General features: G+C 46.9%; 2 protein-coding genes across 5 annotated transcripts in view; one reads left to right on the top strand and one right to left on the bottom strand.

Annotated features, from left to right (window-relative positions):
- The window catches only part of PDE2A (phosphodiesterase 2A), a 393,922-nt gene that overhangs the window by 46,752 nt on the left and 322,877 nt on the right, over positions 1-24,293 (bottom strand). For all 3 annotated transcript variants that reach the window (XR_014525169.1, XR_014525170.1, XM_083499374.1), the window contains 4 exons: positions 20,493-20,602; positions 17,063-17,118; positions 4,712-4,771; positions 1,571-1,730 (listed from right to left, as the gene is read on the bottom strand). Coding sequence is in view for 1 of the 3 variants with exons in the window: in XM_083499374.1 (XP_083355500.1) it covers positions 1,571-1,730; positions 4,712-4,771; positions 17,063-17,118; positions 20,493-20,602 (386 nt within the window). In the remaining 2 variants the exon portion in view is untranslated. The remainder of the gene's footprint in view (positions 1-1,570; positions 1,731-4,711; positions 4,772-17,062; positions 17,119-20,492; positions 20,603-24,293) is intronic.
- Positions 1-24,293, top strand: part of ARRB1 (arrestin beta 1) — a 558,582-nt gene that overhangs the window by 256,188 nt on the left and 278,101 nt on the right. The gene's annotated exons all lie outside the window — the stretch shown is intronic.

Below are 24,293 nucleotides of genomic sequence, written 5' to 3'. Positions count from 1 at the left end.
CTCTCTCACACTTTCCTGCTACAGTGGTACCTTGCTTCTCAAACCCAGAAGTGAGTGTTCCGGTTTTCAAACGTTTTTCAGAAGCCGAACATCCCATGCGGCTGTCGGCTATTGTTTCTGGGGCGCCTGCACCAATCAGAAGCTGCGCCTTGGTTTTGGAACATTTCAGAAGGACTTCCAGAATGGATTAAGTTTGGCGCTTTTGTTTTGGCTGTTTATTTTGCGTTTTTGAGGCTTTTTCGGTTAATTTGAGGCTTTTTTGGTTAATTTGTTTTTGTGACTGTGTGGAACCCAGTTCAGCTACTGATTGATTTGCGTGACTGCCCCCCATCCAAACAATGACTATCATCGGTGCAGGTAAAGAAAAAAATATAATTTTAATTTTTATCAACTACAATACTCTCTTATTTTATAGTACAGTACATTGATTATTGCTTCCATTTTATGGATCAATGGTCTCGTTAGATAGTAAAATCCATGTTAAATTTCTGTTTTAGGGGTTGTTTTTAAAAGTCTGGAACGGATTAATCCATTTTGCATTACTTTCTATGGGAAAGCGTGCCTTGGTTTTGGAACGCTTTAGTTTTGGAATGGATTTCCAGAGTGGATTAAGTTTGAGAACCAAGGTACCACTGTAGTGTTCTCCTAGCTAGCAGATAGGCGAGGGGGTGGAGGAAAGGCCCATCAGGATGGCCCCCTCACTTAGTTGTAGCTCTTGCAACCTGGCCTCTTCCTTGGGATGCAAATGAGGACACTTAAGCAGCCAGCTAAGGTCTTACAAAGAAACTGGTCTGACCAGTTCAGTGATAGCATCCTCCCTAACCAGCACTTGGGTACAGGAACCTCCCTGAATTGGGAGGGACTCGGGGCATCATCCAGACTGACCCCACCTCCCACAGTATATAAAAACAATTAAAATAATTGCATATATATATATAGGGCTGCCATATGTCCGAGTTTTTCGGCCCAGGAAAACGACATCCAGTGGGAAGTTTCAGAAATCGGCAAAATGTCCGGGCGGGAAGTGGGGAGCTGAATAACTCTGTCCGGATGTTCACTTTTGGAAATATGGCACCCCTAAATATAAAAACAATGGTTGAATATGATATATAAAATAATGTACAGGGGTGCCCCGCAAGACGAATGCCTCGCAAGACGGAAAACCCGCTAGACGAAAGGGTTTTCCGTTTTGGAGGTGCTTCGCAAAACAAATTTCCTATGGGCTTGCTTCGCAAGACGAAAATATCTTGCGAGTTCCTGCAGTTCCCCCCCTTTCCCCCAAGCCGCTAAGCCGCTTATCAGCTGATCCGCTAAGCTGCTTATCAGCTGATCCGCTAAGCCGCTTAACAGCTGATCCGCTAAGCCCGCTAAGCCGCTTATCAGCTGATCCGCTAAGCCCGCTAATAGCGCTAATCCGCTAAGCCCCTAATGGGCTTGCTTCGCAAGACGAAAAAACCGCAAGACGAAGAGACTCGCGGAACGGATTCTTTTCGTCTTGCGAGGCACCACTGTACAGTATATTTTAATCTATCCGAATCAGAGCATGTCATTGGCTGCCTCGCACCCTTACCGCACAGTTGGAGGATCTTGCGGTCCAAGTCGCTGTAGCTGTTCTTGGGAGGCCCCTCGGTTTTTGCTAGAGAATTCTGGGAGGAACTGGTGGACAGGCTGACCTGCGGCCAGGGCTGCAGCTTCTGCAGGGCTTGGATCCGCTTGTAGGACACCAGGATCTGCAAGGAATTGCATTTTGCAAGCAGGCAAGGGAAACAGATGGAGCAAAGAACTCTGGGTGCGAAGGACAGAAACTTTGCAGTGGAGTGAGGCCCAAAGCACAACACCACCCCCAGTTAAGTTGCCCTTCTCCCCTTATCATTATAAAATGTTATTATTATTATTATCATGATCATTCTTCAGAGGGCCTTCTCGGTAGTGGCGACCTCCCTGTGGAATGCCCTCCCGTCAGATGTCAAAAAAATAAACAACTATCTGAATTTCAGAAGACATCTGAAAGCAGCCCTGTTTAGGGAAGCTTTTAATGTTTGATGAATTATTGTATTTTAATATTTTGCTGGAAGCCACACAGAGTGGCTGGGGAAACCCAGCCAGATGGACGGGGTATAAATAATAAGGTAGCCCCACGTAGAGCGCATTGCAAGTGGGAGATAACCAGAGCATGCACCACTCTGGCGAGACAGTCAGTGGGCAGGTGGGGTCTCAGCCTGCGTAGCAGAAGAAGCTGGTAGACCGGTGCCCTGGACACAGAAATGACCTGCGCCTCCATGGACAGCTGTGAGTCGAAAATGTCCGAAACCTTGATGATCAGAGGATGAGGTTTCTAGGCAGGCTTGAATCCTGCAACCCGCCACCCCAGGTTGCAAATGCAGCACTAGCACAACTTCCTGGGGTGTGGAGCTCATCTTTGCAACAGCAGCGCCTTGTCTCTTGAGTGGCAGGGGGCTCCTCATTATCACAGCATCAAGAAAACGCAGGCAGATGGAGAGGGAGAGCGGCTTTGAACGCTTCCGTCTTCGCAGCAGCCTCCCACCCGCTCCACCTGGCAGGGTTGGCGTTCCCTTGCAACACTCCCGCACAGGTCTCTCCGTGTCAACTATTCTAGTCTCCTGTTGCCGGCTGATTAAGCCGGACGGGAGTTTTCAGATCCGCGAGGCGAGAGCAAGGTTTGTGTGTGGCTAGGGATGTGGATGGATTGAGTTTTACTGTTCCGTAAGAGGCCTGTTTTGAATTCTGGTGCTGGAGGAGACTCTTGAGAGTCCCATGGACTGCAAGAAGACCAAACCTCTCCATTCTGAAGGAAATCAGCCCTGAGTGCTCACTGGAAGGACAGATCCTGAAGCTGAGGCTCCTAGACTTTGGCCACCTCATGAGAAGAGAAGACTCCCTGGAAAAGACCCTAATGCTGGGAAAGATGGAGGGCACAAGGAGAAGGGGATGACAGAGGACGAGATGGTGGGACAGTGTTCTCGAAGCTACCAGCATGAGTTTGACCAAACTGTGGGAGGCAGTGGAAGACAGGAGGGCCTGGCGTGCTCTGGTCCAGGGGGTCACGAAGAGTCGGACACGACTAAACGACTAAACAAGAGGCCTGTTAAGAGGGAAGGTGCTCTAAGGAGGGAGACAGGGCAAGGATGAATGAGACATTGGACTTAGAATCATAGAGTCGGAAGGGATGCAAAGGGTCACCTATTCGAAACGCTCGCAATGCAGGAATCACAGCTTATCTCATAGGAGTCTTGTGTTCAATTCTGGGAACCCCAGTTTAAGAAGTGTGGGATGTAATCCTCTGGAGCAGTCAAGTACAACATTCCTTGTTTGCCTAGAGTGGATATGCAGGAGATGTTGGTCCAGCCAGTTGAACTTCCTGTTCCTCCTGGCTGGAGCATCCTTCCTTTGCATGTGACTGGTAGGTGGGCGTGACCTTTCCAGACCTGGTAAAAGGCCAAGTCACGCAGCCATCTTCCCTTTCCTTCTCTTTTTGTCCTGCCTGCTTCCTGCTTCACCTGGACCGCACTCTCAGCCAGCAGTCCCTGGGTTATCTCCCATATGGGGTAAACCTGTTTGTGCATATTTGTAACCTTAAGCCTAAAGCCTGCCTTCAGGGATGAATCTCACTGTGATCTGCCTGATCGTGAGTAAACTTCTTTTTGTTACTTATGAACAAGACTGTTGTGTCTTTGTTCTTTTAAGGAGGGAATCAAAGGGGTCTTACCAGGAATAATAGAACTTAAGAGATTCTAATGAATCTGCAACCAGATTCCTGCTGTGTAACAGGGGAATACGTTCTGCTCTGTGAAGAAGCTTGCTAGTGCAAGCTAGGAAGGAAAATATTAATCAATATATCCTCTTCTGTGACCCACAACATTCCCAGAAGAAGGATATCATACAAGCTGGAAAGTGGAAAAGAGAAGGCTGAGAGGTGAAGTGATAAAAAGGTAAAGGTAAAGGACCCCTGACAGTTAAGTCCAGTCGCAGACAACTCTGGGGTTGTGGCGCTCATCTTGCTTTATTGGCCGAGGGAGCCGGCGTTTGTCCACAGACAGTTTTTCCGGGTCATGTGGCCAGCATGACTAAGCCGCTTCTGGTGAACCAGAGCAGCACACAGAAACGCCGTTTACCTTCCCGCCGGAGCGGTACCTATTTATCTACTTGCACTTTGACGTGCATTCAAACTGCCAAGTGGGCAGGAGCTGGGACAAAGCAAGGGGAGCACGCCCCGTCACGGTGATTAGAACCACCGACCTTCTGATCAGCAAGTCCTAGGCTCTGTGGTTTAACCTACAATGCCACCTGCGTCCCCTCATACTGGACTACCCAGGGGGAATTGTCCTGATTCAGAAACCAGGCTCTCCTTATATTCTTATGTTCACTGCGGTAGATGAGATGTTGGAGTAACAACTTGGTAAATCTCCACCCGCTCAAAAAGATGGCATATTATCCGCTAACACATGTAAATGTCTTCCAGGGAGAAAGATGATGGAAGGTGAGTCTTAAGAGATGGCAGCAGAGTCCCCACATTAAAATGGTGTCTAAAGCAGGTCGACGGGTAACAAGGACAAGGGTAAAAAATATCTTGATCAAAGCACTGTTGGTAGCAGCAGACACACAAAGAGTTTAAGGTATTCCGTACTGGTGAGTAGCATCACACAAAGATAATAATAATAATAATAATAATAATAATAATAATAATACTTACGTGCTTCTCTAAAGCGCGAAGGTTCAGCTCATCCGATTCAGAGAGTTGACTGCAGTGTACCTGAAAAGGAGAAGGGAAGAGTGTAAAAGCAACAATTTCAAGGTCAGCTTTCATCAGGAAGGTGTTTCTGACCGCAAGAGTTGTTTGTCAGCAATATCTAGGGAACACAATGACCATGTACATAAGCAACAGATAATCTTTATAGAATTCCTTCAAACCATAATAAATGCAAAATGAAATTGTTAGTCTCAAAGTCTCTGAAAGTCTTTAAATGAAGCGAGATGGTTCGGGAATCAGCGTGTTTTTACATGAGTAGAACGTGTCATGTTATTTAAAATGCATCTCTGGGTTATTTGTGGGGTCTGCCTGGTGTTTTTACATGAGTAGAATATGTGCTTTTATTTAAAATGCATCTCTGGGTTATTTGTGAGGCATAGGAATTCGTCTCCCCCCCAAAAAAAAATATAGTCCGGCCCCCACTAAGGTCTGAGGGACAGTGGACTGGCCCACGGCTGAAAAAGGTTGCTGACCCCTGGGTTACGCTTTGGGTGAGTGCCTTCTCTGCTTCCCTGCGCGAGGCGAGCAGAGAGTTAGACACAAATGAGTTGGAGAAAGCAGGGACAGATAACTACAGTCCCAGGGAGATAAGGATAATGAGATGCAGAGAAGGGGGGGTGCTCCTCGCTCCCCGTCATCCCAAAGCCCTTGCCTCAAGGTCCTTTTGCCTAGCAGAAGCTCCCACCTGCTAGAGTTCTCTCTGACTCATGGAAGGAAAGGCCCAAGCCAGCCAGCCAGCCAGCCAGCCAGCCCAGAAAACGGGCTCTTAACAGGGGCTGCAGAGATGGAGGGCACCAGCAGTGACATAGGATAGTGACAGAAGCCTCTGGTTCGGATCTGGCCTTGGACACGGACTCGTGAGGCAGCAACAGGCACTTCTCCCCGCCTTATGGCCACTGATGCAGCCTGGGGGCAATATAACTTGGGTCTGCTTTATGCAGCTGCTGGAAGCTGAGCTTGTGTCACCGTTTATCACCCCATTTTCTCAGAACCTTGACAGCTTATCCAAACTAGGCAGCAGTAAAAGTGCTGCAGCAGACCATCGATGCAACCCTTTGAGAACGAAGGACCACAAACAGCCGATCGGCCGAACATTAAGAGCTCTCTCTCTCTCTCTCTTCTTGATAGCTCAGTTGGAAGAGCATGAGACTCTTAATCTCAAGGTCGTGGGTTTGAGCCTCACATTGGGCAAAAGGATCCCTATATTCCAGGGGATTGGGCTGGATGGCCCCCGGGGTCCCTTCCAATACTACAATTCTGTGATTCTATGTCTAGTTCTGGGCAGCACAGTTTAAGAAGGATGTTGACAAGCTGGGGAGAGTGCAGAGGAGGGCGACCAAGATGATCAAGGGTCTGGAAACCCAAGTTTCCATATGACCGAGTTGTAATGGCTCTCCTCCTCATCGTATCTTTGGAATCCATCAACCTCTGCTCCGACGGTGATTAACGACCTAAGCCTTTAATGAGACTTCAGGTACGCTCCCATTACGCAGAGTACCCAAACAGAAGAGTTTGGATTTGGATTTGATATCCCACTTTATCACTACCCGAAGGAGTCTCAAAGCGGCTAACGTTCTCCTTTCCCTTCCTCCCCCACAACAAACACTCTGTGAGGTGAGTGGGGCTGAGAGACTTCAGAGAAGTGTGACTGGCCCAAGGTCACCCAGCAGCTGCATGTGGAGGATCGGGGAAGCGAACCCGGTTCACCAGATTACAAGTCTACCGCTCTTAACCACTACACCGAGCCAGAAATATGTGCTACATTGCTACGTTTATTTCTAACTACGCAGGACAGAAAAGAATATGTGTCTGCTCTCTGTGAGAGACAGAGAACAACAAGAGCAAAGAAAACAGGAAACCAGTAACTTCAACATCCATCTCCCGTGAGATTTCCAACAGTCTGGAATGTCAACAGAGTCTTGCGACTCCAAAAACTGCACAGTGGCATAACAGAAATCTAACAGAGGAATGGTTGAAGGAACTGGGTGTGCTTAGCCTGGAAAAGAGGAGACTGAGAGGAGATGGGGTAGCCATCTTCAAATACCTAAAGGGCTGCCATGTGGAAGATGGAGCAAGCTTGCTTTCTCGTGCTTTGGAGGGTAGGACTCGAATCCATGGCTTCAAGTTCCAAGAAAGGAGGTTCCCACTAAACATCAGGAGGAACTGTCTGGCAGTAAGAGCTGTTGGACAGTGAAACAGTCTCCCTCAGGAGGCGGTGGACTCTCTTTCATTGGAGGTTTTTAAACAGAGCTTGGGTGGTCATTTGTCATGGATTCTTTAGCGGTGGTTCCTGTCTGGCAGGGGGCTGGACTAGATGAGCCTTGGGGGTCCCCTTCCAACTCTGCAGTGCTGTAATTCTATGAGAGGAGTTATGCCAATGGCTGGTCAGAATCTCCTTTATTTTATTTTATTTTATCTTTCAATGGTTTTTTTAATTTAAATTTTTATTGAATTATTATGCAGATGCAAACAAAACAAAGTATACAAATATTTCAACTGAATACAAAAAAATTAAATAAACAAAAAAGAAAACAGAGCAAAACAGAGCAAACGCAAAAAGTAAGAACGTAAGTATAATACAAGGTAACTATAATAGACAACCCAGAATGTCATTTCTCTACCAAGATACTGACCCTTCTGGGGTACATCTCTTTTTATTATACTTTTGGTTTTTTGCCTTCCATCGACCTCACGGTGGTTCATTTCCTAGAACTAAAACAATTTCTCCGTATTTCTATATATTCCTCATCTTGGTATAAGGAGACATTTCCCCACTTACGGGTTATTCCAAACACAACCAAATCTTGGTTGTTGAACCTTGACTCGATAGCTAGGTATTTTGGCATTCCCATTCCTTCTGGGCTATTTTATTTGACCTGCTCCATAAGGCTTCAGTCAACTTAGCGAGTTCCAAGTATTCGCTCGGCTTTTGTAGCCATTTTTCTCTAGTCGGTATATGGTTACCCTTCCAGTACTTATTAATATCCTAGCGACCGTTACAGCATAGAAAAATAATTTCTATCTTTCTTTTCGAATATTGGTAGTTAGAATCCCAAGAAGGAATGATTCCAGGTTTTTTTTTGTAAAACTGGAATCTTCTTTATTGCCAGTTTAATGCATTGGTTTTGGTTTTGCCCTTCCACGTGACAACACTTCCAATCTTTGAAGATGGCTATTCCATCTATCTCAAAGCTACCAGCATGAGTCTGACCAAACTGCGGGAGGCAGTGGAAGACAGGAGTGCCTGGCGTGCTCTGGTCCAGGGGGTCACGAAGAGTCGGACACGACTAAACGACTAAACAACAACAAATCACATCTATTCTGTTTCTTCTCTTCTCCAGGTTAAACATACACAGCTCCTTCAACCAGACAGTCCTCACACGCTTTCTTTTTTCATTTTTATATAAATGACAATGTTTGAGAACCGAGAGGTCTAGAATATTTTCCTGTTTCTATTCAGGATGTCAAGCTCTCAGTTCTTTCGTATGCCGACGATACTGTTTTGATTTCTGCTGCCTTAACTGGGATGCGGAGACTTTTGAGGAAATTGAATGTCTTTTGCACAAAAGAGCAGTTAACAGTCAACCATTCTAAAAGTAAAGTGGTGATTTTGGGGAAGAAGAGAAAACCTCACAGATGGGAGTTTCAACAATAAACCAGACAGTGTGCAGTGTTAGCTCCCTCTGCCATAAACTGAATGTATGTTTGTGTGTGTGTGTGCACGGCTGTATTTGGGTTTGAAGAGGCCCTAAGTTCCTGAAGGTAATGGGGCCCTTTATATGTCCAGCTGTCCTTTGTCAACAACAAATTGTCACTGTTTTTGTGCTGAATATATGCTATATGGTAATTTATGGACCTAAAGGTAAAGGTAAAGGGACCCCTGACCATTAGGTCCAGTCGCGGACAACTCTGGGGTTGTGGCGCTCATCTCGCTTTACTGGCTGAGGGAGCTGGTGTACAGCTTCCGGGTCATGTGGCCAGCAGGACTAAGCCGCTTCTGGCGAACCAGAGCAGCGCACGGAAACGCCGTTTACCTTCCTGACGGAGCAGTACCTATTTATTTACTTGCACTTCATGCTTTTGAACTGCTAGGTTGGCAGGAGCAGGGACCGAGCAACGGGAGCTCACTCCTTTACGGGGATTCGAACCGCCAACCTTCTGATCGGCAAATCCTAGGCTCTGTGGTTTAACCCACAGTGCCACCTGCGTCTCAATTTATGGACCTAATAGGTATCTAAAGCCATTTGTACAGGTTGCCATGCAACCATGCAGAATGTAGGCACCCTATATATAGAAATGAGCCCACCAGTGATATTTTAGGGAGCAGGCTAGCAGGCGGGGCCCATTGCTTACATCATAGGAGCCTACACAACACAAAACACGGTTGCTGTATGTAGGTTTTATTTTATGTGTTTTTTATCTTATATTTTGGAAATGTACATCCAGGGTTTTGTTCCCTTTAATTTTTTGGGGGCCCCCAAGAGAGTAGAGCTTGTTTAAAAAAGTAAAGGGACCCCTGACCATTAGGTCCAGTCGCGGACGACTCTGGGGTTGTGGCGCTCATCTCGCTTTATTGGCCGAGGGAGCCAGCTTACAGTTTCCGGGTCATGTGGGCAGGATGACTAAGCTGCTTCTGGCAAACCAGAGCAGCACATGGAAACGCCATTTACCTTCCCGCCGGAGTGGTACCTATTTATCTACTTCCACTTTGATGTGCTTTTGAACTGCTAGGTTGGCAGGAGCAGGGACCGAGCAACGGGAGCTCACCCCGTCGTGGGGATTTGAACCGCCAACCTTCTGATCGGCAAGCCCTAGGCTCTGTGGTTTAACCCACAGCGCCACCCGCGTCCCAGAGCTTCTATAATTTATACGTAAATCTCTCTCTCTCTCTCTCTCTCTCTCTCTCTCTCTCTCTCTCTCTCTCTCTCTCTGCAAATTATGCCCTCTTGCCACTGAATTACACTAAGATTACTTCCACAGCGATCCTGGCAATGAGTTGCACGGCATTCTTCTCTGTCTCTACTTCATTCCTTCCATTTGCAGTTCTCCCTTGAAAAGTGCCCCTGTCATAAATCTCCGGTTAATTAGCACCGAGTTCTCACCAGCCTCTTGGCGACCTCACCCAACCCCACTAAGCCTGCCAGGAGCAAATGCAACACAAGCTCTCTGCTCTGCAATTCTGACAAGCAAGCTGCTAAAAGCAGGCCCAGTCCAGGAACCGGGAAGTGCGAGATCCTGCAGAAAGGAGCTCAGTTCTCCCTCTCAATCAGCCTGGCCACATTCACACCACACCTTTAAAATACAACGATGTCAGTTTAAACAGCCATAGCTTTCCCCCCAAAAGAATCCTGGGAGCTTTAGTTTGTTTAGGGTGCTGGGAGTTGCTAGGGGACCCTCAATTCCTCTCCCAGAGCTACAATTCCCAGAATTCCCCATGCAGAGGGATGGATAGTTAAACCCAGGCATAGGCAAACTCAGCCCTCCTGATGTTTTGGGACTACAATTCCCACCATCCCTGACCACTGGTCCTGTTAGCTAGGGATGATGGGAGTTGTAGTCCCAAAACATCTGGGGGGCTGAGTTTGCCTATGACTGGTTAAACCACTCTGGATATTTAAGTTTATACTGCCATCCTTTTGCTGTCCGAAAAAGCTACATACTTTATCTTTATTTATTTTTATTTATTTGATTTTATAAAATTTGATTGTTAAAAAAACTCAAAACTGTTCACAGAAAAAGATAAAGCGATAAGATTGCTGATAAGAAAACAACAACAACAATTTAAAACTTTTCAAAAGTTTTTTTTAAAAAACTTGAAAACAGATTAAAACCCACCATTTCTAAAACCGCTGGACTGGCTTGTCAAAACAGGGATGGTTTAAGCAGGAGTGGAAAAGAGGACTCTGAAGGGACTTGCCTGATTTCAAGTGGCAGGGAGTTCCAAAGTATATAGTAAGCACTGCCACACAAAAAGAGCAAATTCTTATGAATGTGGAACAGGTGATACTTGGGGCGCTTGTAATAGTGCCAGTTCTGCCAGTCAAAGCAGCTGAAAGGGTGCATAGGGGGTGAGGTGATCTCACAGGTAAACCGGCCCCAAGCTTTTAAGGGCTTTATATAGGAATAGCTGAGTTTCCTGCATTGCAGGGGGTTGGACTAGATGACCCTCTGGGTCTCTTCCAGCTCTACATTTCTATTATTCTAACACCCAGCTGCAAAGCGGCGGCCAGCGCCAATCTCTGAGCACAGACGTTGTTCATCTGAAGGCAGCCCTGTACCGGGAAGTTTTTTATGTTTGTCATTTTATTATGCTTTTGCATTTGTTGGAAGCTGCCCAGAGTGGCTGGGGCAGCCCAGTCAGATGGGCAGGGTACTACTATTATTATTATGATTATTATGATTATGATTATTATTATTATTATTATTATTATTCTGACAAGGCCTCACTCCTGCCAGCAACTGTAAAGGCCAATGCGGCTTTGTGGAAACGCAGGGCGCCTGCCACGTGGTCCCATCTCCCTGTGCCAGCAGGGAAAGGTCAGCGCCTCTTAATCATCTTAATTCCTTTTTAATAAGCGCTGGTGCGGATTTCGCAGATGTGGCACCAGAGCACCAGGCGCTAATCCACTTAAGCCCTTATCTCCCCGGCTGCCGACTCCGTCGCCGCAACCTTGCTGGGCGCTGGCAAGAGAAGTCGGACGGCTCCAGGGCTCAGTTAACCTCACCACTCGCCTCGCTGCCTCCGTGAAGGGAAAAGTTCTGCAGAAATCCCATCCCGGTTTGACCCTCCGGCTCTTGGGGCTTGAACGAGGCGGCTTAATTGGAGTGCCGATAATGGCCGTGTCAGAGAGGCTGCCACGAATGACCTCTTCAGCCTCTCTTGCCACACACCGCTGAGCCGCCAGTCTGGGTTTCTGGGTAAAGCACTCTCAAGGCAGCCCGGATAAGCAATTAAAACCGCAAACTACGGCTAAAATAATCTCGTTACAGGTAGAACAAGCTGAAAGCAGCAGTCTGAAAAAACGTTACAGAGCCCAGCCCAGGAATTAAATGCAAAACAGCCCATTTAAATCAGGTTTCCCGGTGCCAGCTTGGTGCTGTGGATGCCAACAGAAGCAAGGCCTTTTCGGCATCTAATTGCTGCTCAGAGTTTTACACTGGGCACCAATCTGTTGCCAAGCCAAGTTCAAGGGGTTGCTATGTTGGCTTTTTGCAGTATGGTAACGCTGCAGAGAGCTTGCTGGGGAGATCATGCATTAAAAAGAAAGGACTCAAAAATAACTTAAAGAAGGTTTTAATAAGAAAAACAAAAACTCCATTTACACTAGATATATTAACAAACAAACATGACCCAACCACCAACCCATCCCCCAGGGTAATGGGAGAGTTAGGTGCTGCTCCTTAGATACTCTACCCAAATGCTGACACACCTTAATCAAATACAACTCAGCAGCACCTGCTATGTTACACAGCTGTAAAGCTGGGTCTCGTTATCTTGCTCTGGCCCTTGCTCTGGCCCCTTAAAGACATACACATGGAGTGGAACAATGATGAACCTTTACATTTAAAGTAACCATTCAACATTTCCCCTGCGGTTCATCATTGTGGAACAAAAACATAAAGCATACTTTGTACATGTTTTTCATGTGTAACCTTTGGAAGTGCTTCTTGTAAACTGCAACCTATAATGTTTGGTATGTTTAAGGTACATTACCACTCTCTTAAGAGCAGAGAAACATTGCGTAGTGGGCTTTTCCACATTGTGATGCATCTTTTAACAAAAGCTTAACTGTTTCATATTTTACACTTGGTGAATAGCACAAATCATAATCTTCACCTGGAATTTGTTGAAAGCCCCTAGCAACTAGTCTTGCCTTGTACCTTACAACTTCATTTTTGTCATTCATTTTAACTCTATAAACCCATTTTGAATCAATAAGTCTCATATCTGGGGTTTGTGGTACAAGAGACCAAGTGTTATGCTCTTTTAAAGAAGCTATCTCAGAGTTCATAGCTTTATACCAATTTACAGCTTGGTGCATAGGTAAATTCTGAACATCACTGTAGCTTTTTGGCTCAAAAACCACCTTATTGGCATACACAGTATTAAAATGTTCATCTGCAAAACGCTGTGGCTTCTGCCTCTTTCTATCTGAACGTCTCAGTCCGGAAGGAGAGTCAGACTCCTCAGACTTAATGGGACTAAGTGAACCACTAGTTTCAGGTTGTAAATCATCACTGTCAGATTGAAGAGGTGCCTGTAGGCTAAGCTCACGGTCAGAAAACTCAAGAGAATCTAACCTCCCCTCAGGTGCCTGTGACTTTAAGTCAAACAAATTATCAGATTCAACAGGCTTTTTGTCTTTTTCTATTAATTCAGAATCACCATTTCCTCCTCCTGCTGCTGCTGCTTCCTCTTCTTCCTCAGTATCATTTATACCATCAGTATCTTGGAAAACAGCAACCCCATTCCAATTTACAGTTTGTATCATGCTTCTGGTAATATGAAATTTGCCAGTTGCTGGTATGTAAATTCTGTACGCCCCCTGCTGGTAGCCCATTAATTTTCCCTGAACACTACGTTCACCCAATTTCTGCTTAGCAGGATAATGTATAATTACATCTGAACCCCAAATACGTAGGTATTTCAGATTAGGGCGTTTTTTAAACAGTTTCTCATAGGGGGTGACATCTAAACCAGAGTGATAACTGCGATTTCTAACATAACAAAAGGCATGGAGCGCTTCAGCCCAAAAGTCTTTGGGCAGATTAGCATCGTGCAGATAAGTTTTAACCCCTGCCTGCAGGTCACGCTGCACAACTTCAACAAGCCCATTTTGCCAGGGACTTCGGGGGCAAGATAACTCATGAGTAGTCCCCTGCGCTTCCAGGAATTTCTCAAAATCCTCAGAAACAAATTCCCCGCCCCGGTCAGAAAACAGGTTCTTAATTGGTTTGTTAAAGTGCGTTTTTACCCAGTTGCAAAAAACCTTGTACTTCTCAAATGCTTGGGACTTCTCAGCTATTGCATAAGTCCAACAGTATCTACTATACTGGTCTATGAGAGTAAGCCAGTACTTTGAACCTCCTAATGAGGGTGGGAGTGGCCCAACTAAATCACAATGTACACGCTCAAATGGCTCAGTTACTTTCCTATCTGAGCACCTACCCTTGCGTGCAACCTTAATCTTATTCTTGCAACAGGATAGACACTGCATAAAGAATTTGCATGGTTTTAAGTTGAGGCCATTGACAATATTCTTTGTCTTAATTACATCAGCAAAATTCAGGTGTCCCAGAATTCTGTGCGCCACGTGGATACACCCAGAATGTGGTCTTACATTCCTCAACTCCTGGCTTGACTGTGCTGCTCTGCAATTTATAGGCGATTGGGAGTAGGTGCGAAAATACAGTCTATATAAACCATCAGATTCCCGGGCATACAATAGACGTTTGTTCCCCTCGAAAAACTCACACATAGACTTTAAGAAACGCACAGTTATGCCTTGACGGGCAAAGCACCTTACTGACAATAAATTGTCCACTGACGGGCAGTAAATGCAGTTCGCTATTGTAATGTTTAAAGAGTCAAGTTTAACAGTACCCCTGCCAAGCGACTGCAGGACTTGTGAATTGGCTAAATGTACATTACCAATTTCCTCTTCGAAAGAAATAAACAAGCTTCGATTGTTGCAGACGTGCTGGGATGCGGCTGAGTCCACAATAAAAGAATTCCACTTGGCACCTTTAATTCTTTTACGATCTGTAGTCCGAGCGTGAAAAGCTCGCGGCTCGTTTCTGTCTCTACTATACGATGCCGGCTGCTGGGCTGACGACCGTGATTGACAAACAGAAACAGGCTTGGGAGTACTTTGCTTTCTTTTGGATCTGCAGTCCCTTGCAAAATGTCCTTGCTTATTGCAGAACCAACAACGCTTTGCAGCTTTAAATGCAGTTGTATCACCACAGGTTTGCATATGGCGTTCCTCATTCTTTCTGGAAACAGGAGTGCTTATGGCACAAGCCTCCCTTCTATCTAACTCGCCCATTAATCTTGCCGTTACCCCTTCCACAGTTAATTGTGCTGGTGGAACAGCAGATATCTGGCTAGCTATACCATCAAAGTCCTCATTAAGGGAACAAAGGATGATAAAAACATACTGAATATCAGGTATCTCCATGTCCCTTTGAATTAACTCGCCGCGTATTGCCTCCAGACGTCTCAAGTGTGCTGCCAAATCACCACCAGGCTGCAACTTCGTCTGGTACAACTGCTTGAAAAACGTCAATGCAGACGCTGACTCTTTTCTAACATGCACTGCTGCAAGGCTGTCCCACATTTCTTTGGCAGTTTTCTTATTTCTTATATAGACTACTTGCTGGTCGCTGACTGCCATATTAATTATCGCCCTGGCTTTTGCATCTCCTTTCGACCAAGCATTAGTTACAGGGTCAGGAGGGTCATCAGTTACATAGGTCCATACTTCTCTAGAGGTCAAAAGCGCCTCCACCCAAAAAGACCATAAACTATAGTTCTCATCTGTTAGCTGTGGGAAGACCAGAGCCTTCTCAGCTTCAGGAACCCGGTCAACCATTCTGGATATCTTCCAGACCCACAAAAACTACGCTAACAGGAGAAGGAGTTTTCAAACCTTTCTCAGAGTCCAAAAATATGCAGTCATCCACTCAGCAGCTGGGCCCATAACCAAAGATGTTGGCTTTTTGCAGTATGGTAACGCTGCAGAGAGCTTGCTGGGGAGATCATGCATTAAAAAGAAAGGACTCAAAAATAACTTAAAGAAGGTTTTAATAAGAAAAACAAAAACTCCATTTACACTAGATATATTAACAAACAAACATGACCCAACCACCAACCCATCCCCCAGGGTAATGGGAGAGTTAGGTGCTGCTCCTTAGATACTCTACCCAAATGCTGACACACCTTAATCAAATACAACTCAGCAGCACCTGCTATGTTACACAGCTGTAAAGCTGGGTCTCGTTATCTTGCTCTGGCCCTTGCTCTGGCCCCTTAAAGACATACACATGGAGTGGAACAATGATGAACCTTTACATTTAAAGTAACCATTCAACATGCTATTGGCATCTAAAGCCTTTTAGGACCAGTTTACCTACGAGACCACCGTACCCCATATACGTCTTGCCCACTCGACTGCTTCAGTTGGTGGAATTGGCACGGCCACAGCTGCTATATAATACCTGCTGTGCATTTGTAAGAACTCAATTGCTTAGTGTGGCAGCACCTGCCCTGTGGAACTCCCTGCCTCTTGATTTCAGACAGGAGCCTTCCCTGTATTCTTTTCGGTGCCTGCTAAAAACGTTCTTGGTCAGACAAGCCGACTCAGTTGTTGAGAATGTGCGCTTTCTTTGCTTCTTAGGTAAAGGTAAAGGGGCCCCTGACCATTAGGTCCAGTCGTGGCCGACTCTGGGGTTGCGGCGCTCATCTCGCTTTATTGGCCGAGGGAGCCGGCATACAGCTTCTGGGTCATGTGGCCAGCATGACTAAGCCGCTTCTGGCGAACCAGAGCAGTGCACGGAAACAGCGTTTACCTTCCCAGTGGTCATCTAGTCCACACAGCCCAGCCCAGCCCGTAATGCAAGAATCACAACTCAATAATCTCTGACAGGCGGCCATCCAACCTCTGTTTAAAAAGGTAAAGGTACCCCCTGACCGTTAGGTCCAGTCACAGACGACTCTGGGGTTGTGCGCTCATCTCGCTCTATAGGCCAAGGGAGCCAGCGTTTGTCCGCAGACAGCTTCCAGGTCATGTGGCCATCAGGACTAAGTCACTTCTTGCAAACCAGAGCAGCGCATGGAAACGCCGTTTACCTTCCCGCCAGAGTGGTACCTATTTATCTACTTGCACTTTGACGTGCTTTCGGACTGCTAGGTTGGCAGGAGCAGGGACTGAGCAACGGGAGCTCACTCCGTCGCGGGGATTCGAACTGCCGACCTTCTGATCGGCAAGTCCTAGGCTCTGTGGTTTAAGCCACAGCGCCAACCACGTCCCTAGTCTTAGGGACCTGCTTCTTAGTCGACTGCTATTTTAACTTTTCAAAGGTCTAAAATTATGGGTGCTCGTTTTTCTTCGTGATAATTTAACTGCTTTAGCCTGTTTGTAAACTGCTTTGAGGTTGTGGCGTTTTTTAAAACAACAACAAAAAGGAGGTGTATATATTTTGTGAAATAAATAATGCCTCCGTCCACAAAGACCTGAGTAGAACGCCTCCTTCCCCGCAGACCCTCTTAGGTGCGAATACCTGTGGACTTACCAGGATGACACAGACCACGGTCCCTGCATCCTTGTCCGCCAAGGGGATGATCAACACTGCAAGGCAAAGAGGAAGGGACCCCATCAGGGCGAGAGTTTAGCAAAGGGGGAGGCAGGAAGGAGAAGGAAGCGGGAATAAGGGGGGCTGGAGATTGGGGGTGGAGAACGCTTTGCACCCCACGAGATGGAGGAGAAAGGCAGCGGGGACAGGGCAATGCTACCCAGATTTGAGAAATGGGTAATTTCTTCAACTGTCACCTGGGTGGGGCAGCCATTCTGCCAGGTTGACCTGGGGCGGTGGTGGCAGGGGGCTGGGGCAGGGAGGAGAGAGAGAAGCAGGAAGCAGAAGGCTCATTTCATCCATATTTTTTTAATGGTTTTTTTTAAATTAAATATTTTCTTGATTTACAAAGTGTATGCAATATCTCTCTCGTATTTTTCCCCCATGTTACATTCTTACAAATCAGTTTCATTTGTTGAGACATTAGGAAGAAAATTGCGCTAATATGCCCAGGAACCTCACCAAAATGCTGGAGAAGGGAGGGTGCACCTCCACAGGCACATACCTCCACATGTGATGGGAGTGCCCCAAAACCCAACGATTCTAGACAACAACCACAGGTAAAATTTCATCCATATTGTTGGAGGCTTAGTTCCCCACGCACCTCTTTGCCCCTGAACCGAGCCGGCTGTTCATTATAGGAACAACTGCTTAGAAACTCGTGCCTGGTTTGAGGTTTTGTTCTTCCTCCTCCCTCCCTGTCCCATTCCCCTTGCGTGTCGTGTTTTTGTTCAGATTGCAAGCCCGTGTATAGGGACTGTCTTGTTCTGATCATATGTATGCTTCTCTGATATTTTGGGCTGAAGATCAGGGTGTTAATCCTCCAAATAAAATAAAAATCAGTTCCTTGTTTTCCCATTGTTCCGTATTAAGTGAGATAGCTCAGTCAGTAGAGACTCTTAATCTCAGGGTTCAAGCCCCACCACCGGCTGAAAATTCCTGCATTGCAGGGGGTTGGACTAGATGACCCCTGTGGTCCCTTCCAACTCTGATCCTATGATTTCCACATCATTTTTAAAAAATAAAATTCTCATGAAGGTTTGCAAGCATTTCCATACAAACTTCTCCAAACGGAGACATAGCTACCCAAAGAGGCTGGGGCAAGCCAGTCAGAGGGGCGGGATACAAAAAAAAAATATGTATGTAATTTTGCCTTATTTTGTTTTGCATTTAAAGCCTCCCTTTTCCTCCCAGGAGCTCAAGGTGGCGTATGCAGCTTCCTCTTCCTGCATGGTTTATCCTCACGACAACCCTGTGAGGTAGGGTATGCTGAGAGGAGCAGAGACTGGCTCAAGGCCACACCCAGTGACCTTCATTCACGGATGGGTGGGGATTTGAACCTTGGTCCTAGTCCAGCACTCTAGCCACTGAACCACACTGCCTCTCCAGCTTCCCTAGCCATGCACTATTTGGGCAGAATGGGGGGATATTATTATTGTTACTCTTTAATACATTTTTACACCACCCTATACCCATAGATCTCAACAACCTAAACTAGGGTTACCAGATGTCCCTGGTTCCCGGGGACAGCCCCCAGATTCACCAATCTGTCCCCGGACAAAATCTTGTTGGGAAACTGTGTACGTGCAGCTACTCACACAGAGTCAATTCAGGTTTGGCAGACAGCCAGAAGGCAATCTGAAGGAGTAAGTCTGCCTGGTGATAACAGAGACATGGAGACTGCTCCCTGATTGGTCAAATTCTCTCAAAGGAGTGATAATTAATGGCCTCCTAACTGGAATCTGTTAGTTTGGAGTTCGTGAGTTCAGAGTTCTGTGTGTCAGTGTAGGAGTCGTGTCAGAGAGAGCTAGCAAAAGATCCGTGTTCTGTTCCTGTAAATAGTCCACTGTATATAATAAACACCTAACTACAAGTTCCTGGTTCCTGCTTCGTCTATCCTGTCTGCAGCCAAGCCGCCAATTGCTTCCGTGGATTCTGCGTGTACTCTGCTAGGTCTGGCTAAGGTCCTGCAACTAGTCAGAAAGTTACGAAACACCAAATAGGTTTTACCAATAAATCTGTCCCTGGATTTTAATTAATGTCCCCGGATTTATGCCTGGGGACTTCTGGCGAGGCAACATGGCAGGCGCCATGGCAGCAAGCAGCACTGGAGGTCCCGGCCACGTCAAAGTTCCCGCCAGCCAATCCACTGGCTGGCGGGGGGGGGGGCTATTTAAACTGAGGCGCGAGCCAGAGAACTTCCTTCTGGCTCGCTTTCTCGATCAACACTCACCCCGAGCTCGCGCAGAGCAGCCCGAAGCAGAAGAGCCCGCGGCGCTCCAATGGGCTCTGAGCCACTCAGCTGCCTTGTGTGTGTGTTTTAATGCGGGTTTTCCCAAGACCAGCAAGCGCCTTTAGTCAATCTCTCTTCACACCCCTCCACCTCTCTTTTTGGGGGGCACTTGTGTGTTTGTAGATGGGCTTCTCCACCTGCCTTGTGTTGAGGTGCGCACCTGACAACTTTCCCCCCCAAAAAAGGTCAACCCGAACAGCTGCTCGGCGGCAAAAGAGGGAGATCCCTGGCCGCGCCTGCGTTAAATAGGGCACGCCGTGCCCCCAGAGCCAGCCAATTGGCGGGCCAGGGGGTGACGCAGCTGGGGATTCCCCCAATCATGGGGGGGGGGCTGGGCTCCAGCCGCCGCGCCTGTGGTGGGGCTGTGAAGCCCGCAGAATGCGGCAGCTAGACTGGTGACTGGGAGCGGCCGCGGAAACCACATAACACCGGTCTTGAAAGACCTGCATTGGCTCCCAGTACGTTTCTGAGCACAATTCAAAGTGTCGGTGCTGACCTTTAAAGCCCTAAATGGCCTCAAAGGCCCAGTATACCTGAAGGAGCATCTCCACCCCCATCGTTCTGCCCAGACACTGAGGTCCAGCTCCGAGGGCCTTCTGGCAGTTTCCTCCCTATGAGAAGTGAGGTTACAGGGAACCAGGCAGAGGGCCTTCTCAGTAGTGGCACCCACCCTGTGGAACGCCCTCCCATCCGATGCAAAAAAGGGAAAAACAACTACCAGATTTTTAGAAGACATCTGAAGGCAGCCCTGTTTAGGGAAGCTTTTAATGTTTGATGTATTACAGTATTTTAATATTTTGTTGGAAGCCGCCCAGAGTGGCTGCGGAAGCCCAGCCAGATGGGCAGGGTATAAATAATAAATTATTATTATTATTATTATTATTATTATTATTATTATTATTATTATTATTATTATTATCCCACCTCCTCTGCAGGGCAGAAGTGGCTTTCCTAAAATAATAAAGCATGAAACTCAAAAGAAGAAAAAGGAAAGTGTCCCCAGATTCCTTGAAAGAAATCTCGTAACCATAACCTCAACCCGCTTCCGCTCCACCTCTTTCCCAGGACGGTTCTTACCTTGCTTATCCGGGGCTAAGGGGGCAGCCAGGCCAACCATGGGCTTGCCCTGCAACTCCGCCGACGGCAGCCCTTTGCAGTCCACCCTCTTCTGCTGCAGGACGGCATCTCTGAAAGGACAATTAAAAAGGAAAGCAGAGCTGAAGGAGAGCTGGTACGAGAACGAGGCGAAAGTCTAGAGTGCCCCGCAAACGCAAAATGGTAAATTAGCTTTGGAGAAATGCCGAAGGATTCCAGGCACCTCCTTCATGAGAGGTTCAGAGGGTGGCCAACACGAGAACGGGGCCTTTTCTGTAGCGGCTCCATTTGTGGGACGCTCTCCCCAGGGAGACTCGCCTGGCACCATCTTAAGGCTCCATCTTTAGGCATCCCGGTTTCTGATTAGATCCTGGAATGTCCCACTTTTCCTTAGGAAGTCCCTATTTTCATCAGAGATGTGTTGGAGGGTATGGAGCTATAAGTAACTAGATAACCTTTAGAAGACATCTGAAGGCAGCCTTGCCTAGGGAGGGTTTTTAAAAAAATGTTTAATGTTCTCTGATGTTTTTATATCTGTTGGAAGCCGCCCCAGTCAGATGGGTGGGGCATTAATAATAATAATAATAATAATAATAATAATAATAATAATAATAATAATTATTTTATTTATACCCTGCCCTACCCGGCCAAAGCCGGGCTCAGGGCGGTTAACACCAGTAAAATTACAGTAAAAACATAATGGGGGGGGACCAATTTAAAATACAGGTTAAAATGCAATTTAAAATGCAGCCTCATTTTACACAGATCGAAACCATAAAGGGGGGGGGGACATATAATAATATAAAATATATATATTACAACATTTTTTATATATATATATATATATATATATATATATATATATATATATATATTTGCTTTCGTAGATTTTCACGGGTACAGGAATGCAGGTTTTGGTGTCTTCGGGTGTCTTCCCGTGTAAGAGACACCCCAACTCTTACACGGGAAGACACCCGAAGACACCAAAACCTGCATATATATATATATATATATATATATATATATATCACATATAATAATAGTAATAATAACAATAATAATTTTCATTGGAGAAATGTTGGAGGGTTCGCATTCAGCAGTTTAGGGATCCTTTAGAGAAACAGAGCCCTGGTGTTCTCAAAAAAGCTCTCAAATATGCGGTGAACACTGTTTGAGCATAAAGAAAGGGGACCTCTCCAAGCTGAGGGTGGGGAGCTCAGAGGCGCTATTCAAAAGCCGGGAGCAAGTCCCATTAGCACTTGCTTGTTGGCGCTTCCCAATAAAGAACCTTGGGTTAGAATCAGAGTGTTAAGTGGTCATTCTCACCAAGCAAAGATCTTTCTCGGCTGAGTGTGAAGGGGAAGTGAGAAACAGCCTCCTGGCCTTTAAAACCTCCAGCTGAATGTAGCCCCTCCGTCCTCAGAGGCTACGGAGTGGTGGCAGCCCCAGGGGAAGAGGGTCTTCTCTGTGGCGGCCCCTAATCTGTGGGACTCCCTCCGCAAGGATTTGTAACTGGCACCTTCCTTGAGTAGTTTAAGGAGGATGCAGAAGACCCTCCTGTCCACTTTTGAACCTCGAGGCAGATGCTTTAAAGTGTTTCTAACTATCGAATTGCTGAGTTGAAAGGGACCCCTCAAGGTCCTCTAGTCCAACCCCACGCAATGCGGGGATCGCAGCCAAGCATACGTCTACACCCAGCAGCTCATGTTTAGCGTCAGAGCAGGCTGCACAGGTGTAAGAACGGATCCCAGGTAGAGAAGGAAGGAAGCTGTACAGCCAAATCTGCTGAGCCACAGAGTATTTTATTTTAATTTATATCTGTTTATTTACTAGATTGATATACCACCCTTCATCAAAAGATCCCTGGGCAGTTCACAAGATAAAACAAGAGATTATTATTATTATTATTAACATCAGACATTTAAAACTTCCCTAAACAAGGCTGCCATCAGATGTCTTCTAAAAGTCAGGTAGTTGTTTATTTCCTTGACATCTGATGGGAGGGTGTTCCATAGGGTGGGGGCCACCACTGAGAAGGCCTTCTGCCTGGTTCCCTGTAGCCTCACTTCTCGCAGGGAGGGAACTGCCAGAAGGCCCTCAGAGCTGGACCTCAGTGCCTGGGCAGAACAATGGGGGTGGAGACGCTCCTTCAGATATACTGGACCAAGGCCGTTTAGGGCTTTCAAGGTCAGCACCAACACGTTGAATTGTGCTTGGAAACATACTGGGAGTCAATGTAGGTCTTTCAGGACCAGTGTTATATGATCTCGGCAGCCGCTCCCAGTCACCAGTCTACCTGCCGCATTCTGGATTGGTTGTAGTTTCCGAGTCACCTTCAAAGGTAGCCCCACATAGAGCACATTGCAGTAGTCCAAGTGAGAGATAAGTAGAGCATGCACCACTCTGGCCAGACAGTCCGCGGGCAGGTGGGGTCGCAGCTTGTGTACCAGGTGGAGTGGGACAGCTGCCCTGGACACAGAATTGACTTGCGCCTCCATGGACAGCGGTGAGTCCAAAATGACTCCCAGGCTGTGCACCTGGTCCTTTAAAGCCCTGGTTTAGGGCTTTAAAGGTCAGTACCAACACTTTGAATACACATATATATATATATATATATTTATATATATTTGCTGCTGGCACAAACTGGCCATTGCTTTCCTGCTTCCCACCTGATTTCCCTTCAGCTAGCAGAACAGCTTGTGATATGTGCGTGTGTCCCTCCCTCCCTCCCTCCCTCCCTCTTGCCACCTTGTCAGGATTACTGCCAAAGACCCCCTGGCATTTCGGAGGATTTGACGGTAATCTGCTACAGCTGCCCACGAGATCCAGCTCTCCCTTTGGGGAGGCGAGACTTCCTGGTGAATCAGAAGCTCCCTAAAAGAAGAACAGCAGAGCTGGAAAAGAGACCGAGGCTCCTAGATTCATAGGATGGTAGGGCTGGAAGGGACCCCTGAGGATCATTCGGACCCACGCAGGAAAGGAAGCTAAGGGATTGTTTGTTGCTGAAGGAAAGGCAGGGATCCCCATGCTCTCCTTGTTGACTACGCCTGGGCTGTGTTCAGAAAATGGTGGTGGGGGATGAGTGTTCAGACCCCTGGGCTCCCACTTGTGGGATGCCTCAGGGTTCTGTCCTCTCCCCCATGCTTTTTAACATCTACAGTGGTGCCCCGCAAGACGAATGCCTCGCAAGACGGAAAACTCGCTAGACGAAAGAGTTTTCTGTTTTGGAGGTGCTTCGCAAAACAAATTTCCTATGGGCTTTCTTCGCAAGACGACAATGTCTTGCAAGTTCCTGCTGGTTTCCCCCCCCCCTTTTTCTAAGCCGCTAAGCTGCTTATCAGCTGATCCGACCAGCAGATAAGCCGCTAAAAGCCGCTAATAGCGCTAATCCGCTAATCCTCTAATCAGTCAATGGGCTTGCTTCGCAAGACGAAAAAACTGCTAGACGAAGAGAATCACAGAGCGGATTCTTTTCGTCTTGCGAGGCACCACTGTACATGCAGCTGCTGGGAGAGATCATCAGGGGGTTTGGGCTGGGTGTCCATCAGTATGCAGATGATACCCAGCTCTACCTCTCAAATCAGAACCAGTGAAGGCGGTGAAGGTCCTGTGTGAGTGTCTGGAGGCAGTCGGAGGATGGATGGCGGATAACAGATTGAGGTTGAATCCTGACAAGACAGAAGTACTGTTTTGGGGGGACAGGAGGTGGGCAGGTGTGGAGGACTCCCTGGTTCTGAATGGGGTAACCGTGCCCCTGAAGGACCAGGTGTGCAGCCTGGGAGT

Source organism: Podarcis liolepis (genome assembly GCF_965112155.1).
Source record: "Podarcis liolepis genome assembly, chromosome: 4".
NCBI classification, from domain to species: Eukaryota; Metazoa; Chordata; class Lepidosauria; order Squamata; family Lacertidae; genus Podarcis; species Podarcis liolepis.
Note: the sequence above shows the minus strand (reverse complement) of the source record. Positions and strands in the feature narration are given on the sequence as shown.